The 9,370-nt window shown below is 66.0% G+C and overlaps 1 protein-coding gene across 1 annotated transcript; it reads left to right on the forward strand.

Moving 5' to 3' along the window:
* Positions 1–531: 531 nt before the first annotated feature.
* On the forward strand, positions 532–8,391 carry KIAA1614. Its single transcript, XM_082484655.1, has 9 exons — positions 532–1,250; positions 1,898–1,961; positions 3,180–3,338; positions 4,056–5,296; positions 5,381–5,510; positions 6,267–6,471; positions 6,977–7,089; positions 7,231–7,415; positions 7,788–8,391. Exons 1-9 carry the CDS (start codon positions 638–640, stop codon positions 7,979–7,981), a joined length of 2,904 nt encoding a protein of 967 aa, XP_082340781.1. The 5' UTR covers positions 532–637; the 3' UTR covers positions 7,982–8,391.
* The last annotated feature ends 979 nt before the right edge of the window (positions 8,392–9,370 follow it).

Genomic DNA, 9,370 nt, shown 5'->3' on the forward strand with positions numbered 1-9,370 from the left:
GTGCCCCGGGGATGCTCCTGCAGCCCTGGGCACGGGGGAGGCTCCTCCGGGGGTACCAGCAGGGACGGGATGCTCCTGGTGGGGTGCAGGGGGGCAGCGGCACCCGGGTGCCAGCGGGACCACGAGGCCGGTGGAGGACGAGTGACACGTGTGTCACCCCAGGGGCCGGGCTGGAGCAGGGGGTTGGTGTCGAGTTGCAACCGTGCAGGGATTTCTGGGGAGTTTTGGGGCCCTGACTTGGCTCAGAGACCGCCGGTTCTCTCCGGAGCATCTTGCTGGGTGCCCCGGGGCACCCAAAACGGCACGGGCAGGCACCCACGCTCCCGCTGAGCCCCCGGCCGACCGCTTCAGGGAACCACTGCTGCCCCGTTCCCCCTGCCCCAGAGCGATGCTGGTACGGTGTCAGCCCTTTGGGTGGCCTCATGCTGTGCCACGTCCCTGTCCCCTTCCATGCTGGGCTGTTTGCCACCGTGGCATCGCATGCCTTTGCCGCACGGGCATCACCATAGCTGCTGCCTGTGGAGACTCGGGCAGGCAGGAGGGATACTGTTTTTGCAGGAGGGTGTCAGGGAGGAGGAGGGTGAGGGCAGCGCGAGGGCTTGCCCACCCTCCCCGGGTTCTCTCTCCCGCAGGGCTCATGGAGGGGCGTTCTCCCGCTGAGACGCGGCGGGCACTGCGGCCTCCCAAGCAGCACAGCCAACCCTCCGCCCCACCAGAGCGCCCCGAGGCCACCCGTGGTCCCCACACCATCCTGGAGAGCAAGGTGAAGGCTCTGAAGGAGAAGCGGGGGGCTGGCTGGCCAGGGACCCCCGTGGCCGCCCCCGAGCGCCCCTCACCCAAGAAGCCCCGGCCGCGGCGGGGGAAGCCAGGGGCGGATGCAGCGGCGCTGGAGCCCCGGGCTCAGCTCCGCACCTACCTGACGGATGGGCTGCTGGATGGCGGGGAGCCTGCGGCCAGCAGCCCCCCGACACCCCGCACCGGCACCCCGGGGCTCTGGCGGGTGCCAGCACCCAAGGCAGATGTGCCGGGAGGCACCGAGCTCCCTCGGGATGAGAGCAGCAGGTCCCAGGGCTCTGCCTCCCCCCATGAGATACCCCCCCTGGAAGAAGAGGAGCGAACCCCACCGTGGGACCGAGAGGGTCCCTCCGTGTCCCCTGTCACGGTACAGGGCTGGGAGAGGCTCCCGTTGGCCGAGCGGGTGGAGAGGAACCGGCGGTTGCTGCAGGAGATGCTGAGCCTCGCCGCCCCCGGTACGTATTTTGGGCAGGCAGAGGCTGTTTTGGTAGAGCCAGGGGGAGCAGGAAGGAAAAAGTTTTGGGGTGAAGTGGGGCAGGGTGTCCTTGGTGCTGTCCTCCATCCTCCCACGCTGTGGGCGCAGCTCCGTGCTGGTTCACACCCCAGGGCTGCCCCGCGTCCCGCGGGCGCTGCACCCCCTTCACTGGCAGCGGTAGGAGATGCCCACAAACAAAATGGGGTGCTCCTTCACTGGGATGTGCTGGGTGCTGACGGTCCCCTCCAGTGTCCTGGTGAGGAATTTTGCCACTAAAAGCGAGAGCAAGAAACCCATTTTCTGGGGCACTTGAGGTCTGTGGGCATTGTCTTCCCATTGCAAGCCGTCACCAGGAAAGGGAATGAATTTCTCCTTCGAAAGCATCTCCACTGATGACCCTGTGGTCCCCATCCCCGCGGGTGCACCCCACACTGGGTGGTGTTACCCCACTTCCCTCTCCTCTGGGGTCTCTCTGGAGCTGAGCAGCTGGGATAGCCCTGAAATGGGTATTTTTTAGGATGAGCTGAGCTGTGAGGCTGGTGGGGTGGGGAGTGCTAGTGAGGGGGGACCGGGGTGGAGGCCATGGTGTGGTCAAGTTGACACCTTCTCCCCACTTCTGTGTTTCAGAGGTGCCGGCGAGTGACGGGGACTGGGACTCGGGGGTCTCGCTGCAGGACGCCGAGGGCTGCAGGTAGGTCTGTCCCAGCGCGGTGGTGGCGGTGGTGGGAACATTTCCCTCTTTCCCCTTCCCCGGTCTTGTATTTTAAACGCACCCCGCAAATTAGTGCAGGGGCTCGGCGGGGCTGTGGGGCAGCCCCCCAGCGTGGCCGCTGGTGGGGGGAGCGTGGAGGGGCTCCGGCGATGCTTCAGTGCGAGCGGGGCAGGAGGGTCAGGCCGAGTCGGGCGTCCATGCAGTGCTTGGGCACGGGGGGGCGGTCCCCCGCCGGGACCCCCAGGTGGGAAGGGAGCTGGGGAAGAGGACGGGAGAGAAATTTGCTCCAGGTGCTTAAGAGGATCCAGGCGACGGGCGTGTGTAATCTTGTTGGCCTAATGATAAACCTTGGAGGTACGGACTAAAAATACGGAGGCGGGACGGGCAGGTGAGCCGGGCGGCAGCGCGTGGGCTGTGGGGAGCAGCACCAGGGGCTTGGGGGGGGCTCCGTGGGGGAAGCAAGCCAGCAGGGAAGACCCCCCCCTGTATTGCAGCTACTGGTTTTGCTCCGCTCTGGCAGCTGGGGTTGATCGGTGACGGCCGGGTGCGAGGCTGAGCCGGGGATGCTGCGCTCCCTGTGAGCAGGGGCAGCCGAAACCTTAGGGGGAAAGCCTGGACCCCCCCGTGGTGCGGCACAGGGGGCTTTCCCCAGGGGGGCCGGCCTGCGCCCCCCCTCCTGCCGTGAAGAGGTTAAGGCCAGGCTCCCTGAAGTGACTGCCTGAGCTGATTATTTTAATCAGGGGGATTAGGGCCATGGCCAACGGGGAAGGCAGTGCCGGAGCAGGGCTGTGCCCTCCCATACCCAGCAGGGCTGGGGGGGCGCGGGGGGAGACACCTGCAGGGAAGGGAAGGCAGCGGGGGCAGAGGGTCATCCCAAACCTACCTGCGTGTACGTGGCTGCGGGGTTTACACCAGGCGGGGGTTGGAGGCAGCACCTGCCTCCATCTCCCCATCCACCTCTGGGATGCCCGTGGTGCGAAGCGCCGCCTCGGCCGAGCCGGTACCGTGGTGGCACTGGGGAGGGGGGGGGAGCATGGGGGCTCCCGCCTGGCCGTCCCCCAACGTGGCAGCCAGCCCGCCCGTGAATGGAGGCCGGGCCCCGTTTTCCCTGGGCAGAGCAGCCTCGTCGTCACCGTTAAACCACGTCTAATCCCTGTTATTTTTTCCTAATCCCCCTCCCCGCTGCGGGGGCCGCAGGGCCTTTGTCCCCGGGCAGGAGCTGGAGCTGAGCCCGCGGCACGAGCAGGCCAAGCAGCTGCTGCAGCGCGCCCGCATGAAGGCTCGGACGAACCCCCTGCGCGCCAGCCACGACATCCTCCTCCTCCCCACCGCCGCCGCAGCTGCCCCGCGCCCCAGGTCAGTGCCAGCACCCCGGGACACGTCCTGCCCCCCATCTCCCCATCCACCACGGTGCTCTCAGGAGGTGCGTGTGGGTTTGGCCAAGCGTGCAGGTGAGTGTGCACAGAGCGTGCACACGCGTGTGTGTGCAGAACCAGGGCTGAGCTGCTGCGTGCATCCCCCTGCCCCACCAGAGCATCCCCCTGCCCCGCCTGAGCATCCCTCTGCCCGGGCGCCCATGAAGTCTTTGCAGCCATAATATTTGGGGGCGGGTGGGGGGCTGTGTGTTTAATTGTGGTTTATGGCAATGTAGATGCAGTGAGAGCGCGTTCCCAGCTGGCTGGCAGGATTGTGCTTCCCAGCCCATGGGGAATGCCTCCCCGGGGCAGGCTCGGCGCTGGAAGGTTGTACCAAAGCCACTGCCGGCCGTGTGTGCCGGGTCATGTGCGAGTCGGTGTTCCCGGACTGATTAACCACGCGCCTTGGCGGCAGGGGAAAGGCGATGGAGGTCGGGCCGTGGCAGTGGGGCATTGCCACAGCCTCTCGTGGTTTCGGCTTCAGGCAGCCCCGGGCAGAGGGCTGGGAGGGGAGTGGGGGGCTGTAGGCTGCGGCGGAGCATCGGGTGGACTTTCCTCCCACTCCATCTTCTGCACTGGGTTTTTCCCCCTTTCCTGAGGGAGCTGGGCAGCCCTTGCAGCTCACCCGTGCCCGTCTGTCTGTCTGTCCCCATGTCAGGGAGCCCAGCGGGAGGCCGAGCTTTGCCCCGCGGGACGGCGGGAGCCTGAGCGACTCGTCGAGCGGGGAGTCGAGCTGCGGGCGGCCGCGGCGGCCCCGGGGACCTTCCCCGTCCCGCGTCCGCTTCGAGGACGAGTCGGCCCGCGACGCCGAGGTGCGGTACCTGGAGCGGCTGCAGCTGCGGCACAGGCGGGCGCTGGGCTCGGCGCTTTCCTCACCGGAACCGGCCGGCAGCGGGCAGCCGGGGGACGGGGCTGGCCGGCCCAAAGCCCAAAGTGTCGACCTCGGGGCCGGGGGCAAGTGCAGCGCCTGCGGCTCCTTCCTTGTTGCCACCGCTGGCCGGGGTGCGGATACGCCGGCAGCCACCGATGCGGCCAAAAGCAGCCCTGCAGCACAAGGAAGCATCCCAGGGGATAGCGGGGGACCGAGCGCTGCCCGGCCGGAGCCCAAACCCAGGGCTCTGGGCCCCCGGGGGTCCCCACTGTGGATCCTCCCCTCACGGCAGCGCATCCACACCGAGAAGATCAAGGAGACGTACATTGGGGATGTCACCTACATCGATGAAGTGGACTCAGCTCTGGAGAGCACAGACACCTCTGACGGCTGCCGGACAGACAGTGAGGAGGCAGGACCCCGCAGCCCCCACCCGAGGGGGCACCGGGACCCCCGGGCTCGTGGGCACAGGGCCCCCCGTGCTGCCCCACAGCAGGAGATGAGGGCCGGGAAGGGGATGTGCGTGGCTGGCGGTGGCCCCTGCCCAGGGGACGGGGGCTCAGATGGCACCGCAAGCCGGCCGGGGGCTGTTTGCCCCCCGCCACCGGGGAGAGCTGGCAGCCAGGAGGAGGGGGACCCCTACCGGCATCTGGGGGGCAGCGAGGCAGTGGGCAGCACCTCTTGTCCCCTGAAGCAGCCCGGTGAGCCCCCGGATCCCTCCTCGCAGCCGGGGGCCATCACCCCAGTGGTGGTCACCCACGTCCCCGTTCCCCCCACCACCAAAAAAGCCTGCTCCCAGGTGCCTTGCAGGAAAGCCCTCTTCTCCGGTGGCAGCCGCCGGGCGTCAAGCCAAGGAGCCCGGGGCCCGGAGCCCGATGGTGGGAGCACTGGGCCCCCCCAGGCTGGGGGCACGGCGGGGCAGCGGGGTCCCTGCAGCCCCAGGTGGCTCCCAGGGAGCCCCCTCCGTGCCTTGTCCACCAACAACTGCAACAACACCCACGGGCAGGACCCACCGGGGATGGGCAGAGGTAAGAGACCCACACATGGGGGTGCCGGGGGCGGGTGGGGTTCCCCAAGAAGGTGGGGATATGACTGTCTCGCTGCGGTTACAGGGGCACCATCGCAGCCTGTTGCCGGCCCCATCACCCCTGCGCCCCAGGAAGCTGCTCGTCCACCCAGGGAAGCTGCCGGGATGCTGGGAGCGCAGGAGCAGCGGTACCCAGTGGGGAGCGCAGCACATGGGTGAGTGAGAGCGAGGGGCCGCTGATATCCTTCACCGCACCGCAGGTGCTGCATCCCTGAGCATCCCTCCTTGATGCAGCAAGGATGCTGCCGGGCTGACACCACCCCCCCACCCCCGACGCTTCCTGGTGAGACTCTGCTTTTGGCACCAAAAAAAACTCACAGAAACCACAATATGGAGGAGGCGATTTTGCATGTGTGTTCAAGTGGGTTTTGTGGGGCTGTGTTTCACCCTGCATCTGGTTCCGCCGGGGCTGTTGCAGCGAATGTGCTGGGGGGCGCCCTTGGAGGGGTTTAGCTCAGTGTCCGGTTCTTCCCTTCTGGGGAAAATCAGCTGCTAAACGCTGTCAGCCCCAGGGCTGCCTTGGGACTCACCAAACACGATGCCGCTGGACCTGCACCCCGGCGCAGCCTGTCTCAGCCTGGCAGGAGGGTTTGGATGCGGTTCTGGGTCTTTCAAGCCCCATGGTAGGATGCAACCCCTTCAGGCAGAGAGCGGGGCAGGTCTGAAAGGTGTTAAACCCCTGAAATTGTGGGGAAAATGGGTTGGGAGCTCCTCAGGTGGCTTTGGCTTGTGATGCCATCCCTTGTGCTTGCTGCGGTACTGCTGCAGGAGAGTGGCTGCACCAAATCGCACCGCGCTGCGGGTCTCAAACTGAGGAGGTGGCTGCAGGATGCACTCCCAGCCCCGAGGCAGCCACTGACCGTGCTCCCCCAGGGCATGTGGTGGACGGCCATCATTCCTTCTCCATCCAGGGAGCCAGGACGGCCGGCAAGCCGCAAGGGCAGCAGCACTTCAGCATCGGGGCTGAAGAAGCTCCTGTGCAGCCTGAGCCAGAGCACCAAGCAGCGCCTGGGCCGCTTCCGCTGCTACAGCATGGAGCAGCTCCCGGCCCCCGGTGGCACCCCACCGGATGGCCCCGGCATGAAGAAGTCACCCTCCCTGCAGTCCCTGCGGCTGGTAAGCTTGAAACCTCACCCCATGCGGGGGATGTCCGCGGGGAGCCGGGGGGGGAACAGGCGGTGGGGTGCTGGGCCGGGGTGAAGCATTCCTGAGCATCACTTTATGGCCCCGGTGGTCCCAGAGGGCTGTGGGGCATGTGCCATCCTAAATCTGCTGTGTTTGAAAAGCCAAGTGGAAGGGGGAAGAAGGGAGTGAGGTGGGTTTGGAATAGCAGATTTCAGGAGGGGAGATGAGGTAATTTGGTTTGGGGTCATGTTGTGTGTCCCAACCAACTGAGCAGCAAGGTGCCTCCTCGAGAAACCCCACTCCCCGGGCAGGCATCCTGGCCCCGAGTGAGCAACACCAGCTTTATCCCTCCTCAGCGGTGGTTTGGGGAGGGCTCCGATGTGGGGGACAGGGGTGTGGGATGCCCCCTGCTCCCTAGGCATATCGGTGGGCGAAGGGCTGCGGTGCCGCATGGTGTTCACAGTCATTCCCATCTCAGCTGGGCTCTTTTCCACAGGTGTCACCCTTCTGCCAGCCCCGAAAAGCTGCCTCCGTCCAGAGCCTGCACCCCCTCCTGGGCAAGGCACCCCGTGCCAGTGCCTACCTCCTGCCCCAGACCATGGCTGACAGGTAGGACGGGTCCCAGCACATCCCCGCTATGCCCAGGAAGGCTATTTTGGGGTGCTTGGCTATAGCTAGAGGCCCCCTCTCCCAATCCCCAGCACCTTCCAGGGGTCCCCACTCACCCCATCTTCCTTCTCCCCCCCACAGGAAGGGGGGCTCGGGGCCGCGGCGCTCGCTGAGCGTGGAGGACATTGGGGCACCCGCCCGGCTGCGTGCGGTGGGACGTGTGGTGGAGGTCTTCCCCGACGGCACCAGCCAGCTGGAGCTGCAGCGACCTCCCCATGGCGCCTTTGGGTTCTGTGTCACCTCTGGGCACGGCCGGCCTGACACAGGTACAGTGGGGTCATCCGAATGCATCACATGAACTTTAGGGGAGGCACAGCATGGCCCCTCCATGGTGGCTCTCGTCCCTCCCCAGGAGGAAGCTTGGGGATGGATGGAGGGAGCAGCTCCATCCCTGCTGAACCCCAAAGGGGTAATGGTGGATGGGGGGATGCTGCCACATGTGGCTTTGGCCATGCACAGTCCTGCGTGTCCAGCATCCCTTGGCTTGGGACACGTAGCCTGTCCCAAAGGCCACTTACACTGAATTTGTTGCTGTGCACGGGCCCAGTGTGCAGCCCCTGGGTACCCCCAGGGGGCACAGCCCTGACCATGGGGTCCAGGGTGTGAGGGGGCTCACCCACCCCTGTCCCTCTCCGCAGGTGTCTACGTGCAGGAGATGACAGACGCCAGCACAGCCAAGTTGTACGCGGGGCTCCTGGGTGTCGGGGATGAGATCCTGCAGGTCAACGGGGCGGCCGTCTCAGGACTGGGGCTGGCCCGCATCCGTGAGCTGCTGCTCCGGGCGGACACCCTGTCCCTCCGTGTGCTCAGGCATCGCCCAGCGCCCCGGTAGCCCAGCACAGCTCCCTGAAAGCCCAGCGGGAGGAGGATGATGTCCCACCGCCATTCTGGGGTGCTACAGGATGGCGCAGCATAGACCAAGCTGCCCTGCCATGCCAGGACCTGCCCTGCTCTGGTGCAATACTTGGCTCCCCGCTGCGGTGGGGGGCAGGCGGGTTTTCCAGCCCCCAGGAGGCAAAGCGGGACCAAGGACACCCCCTCCAGACAGTGTCCAGAGTCTCCAGGAGCTGCCCCAAGCGTGGGGGCAGGGGACAGCCCAGCCCTGCCATTAAGCCAGGGTGGGCTGGCCTGCTGGACACTGAGGTGGCCAGCACGGGGATGTCCCATCCCTGCATCCCCAGATGTGGGGTTCTCTGCCACTGCTGGAAACCTGCGCCTGCAGGTTGGTGGGTTTCTTTTAAATTATTTCAAACTGGAAAAAAAAAAATGTAATCATGAAACATGGTGCCCTTGGCTTGTGGGTGGAATGGAGGGGCTGGGGAGGGTGACGCTGGGCCAGAGGGATGGGACATGCCCCAGCCCTGGGGTTGTGGGGCAGCTGGTGGGTGTGGGAGCGGTGGATGGGTCTGGGTGCTGAGGAGCGTGTGGGTGCCTTCATGTGGGGCTGAGCCCCCACCCTGGGGCCATGGTGGGCAGCTTGTCAGGGTGCTGAACCCACGTCCCGTCTGCGGGGTGGCAGGGGGTGGCACGGTGCACAGCCTTGGTACAGGCAGAGCTGGGATGCTGTCGGCTGAGGAGCTTTTTGGGGCCTGAGGACCCATTTGGTCTGTGGGGTGGCGAAATGGGGACAGAGTAGGGGTCCTCCTGGGGGGCGACAATGCCATCCAGACACCTGGAGGTCTCTCTATGGGCTCAGGGTCCCTGCTGCCTGGTTTCCCATGGCCCAGTCGCTCTAACAGCCACTTCCTGATGGTGTTGCAATACTGGGGGGGGCTCAGAACACCCAGAACGCAGAACACCAACCCCTTCCCCACTCTGGCGAGCGGCATGGTGGGCTGTGGGGGGAGCATGGGGTGATGGGGCTGCTCGCCTCTTCCTGCAAGCGCTGCTGGAATGGTGGTGGGGATGTGCCTGCCAAGTATCCATCACTAATTAGAGAGGGGTCTGTGCTCCTGCTGCTGGTTTGGGGGTTTTGTGTTGTTTTTTTTTTCCAGCCATGGAAGGGGAAACTCATACTGTGGCGCCCAAGTGGCTAGGCAGGGACAAGCCTTTCCAGCAGGAGCCTTCGCCATGGGGGGAACATGGCTCCCTCCTGCCAGGCTGCCCTTCCTGCCTGTGCCATCCACCACGGCGACAACAGCTGCCCTCTCCATGGTGATGCCCCCACATCGGGGCAGCAGCTGCCTGCAGCATCCCCTACATCTGGGCAGCAGCTGCCTGC

Source organism: Vanellus vanellus (assembly GCF_965231255.1).
Source record: "Vanellus vanellus genome assembly, chromosome: 5".
NCBI lineage: Eukaryota > Metazoa > Chordata > Aves > Charadriiformes > Charadriidae > Vanellus > Vanellus vanellus.

What these genes read in the sequence shown, in the direction of transcription:
- KIAA1614 (XM_082484655.1), top strand. Translation starts at nt 638, where the DNA reads ATGGAGGGGCGTTCTCCCGCTGAGACGCGGCGGGCACTGCGGCCTCCC. An exon ending in CAGGACGCCGAGGGCTGCAG is followed by an intron (nt 1,962 to 3,179) that starts GTAGGTCTGTCC and finishes CGGGGGCCGCAG; the next exon opens with GGCCTTTGTCCCCGGGCAGG. An exon ending in GTGGGGAGCGCAGCACATGG is followed by an intron (nt 5,511 to 6,266) that starts GTGAGTGAGAGC and finishes TTCTCCATCCAG; the next exon opens with GGAGCCAGGACGGCCGGCAA.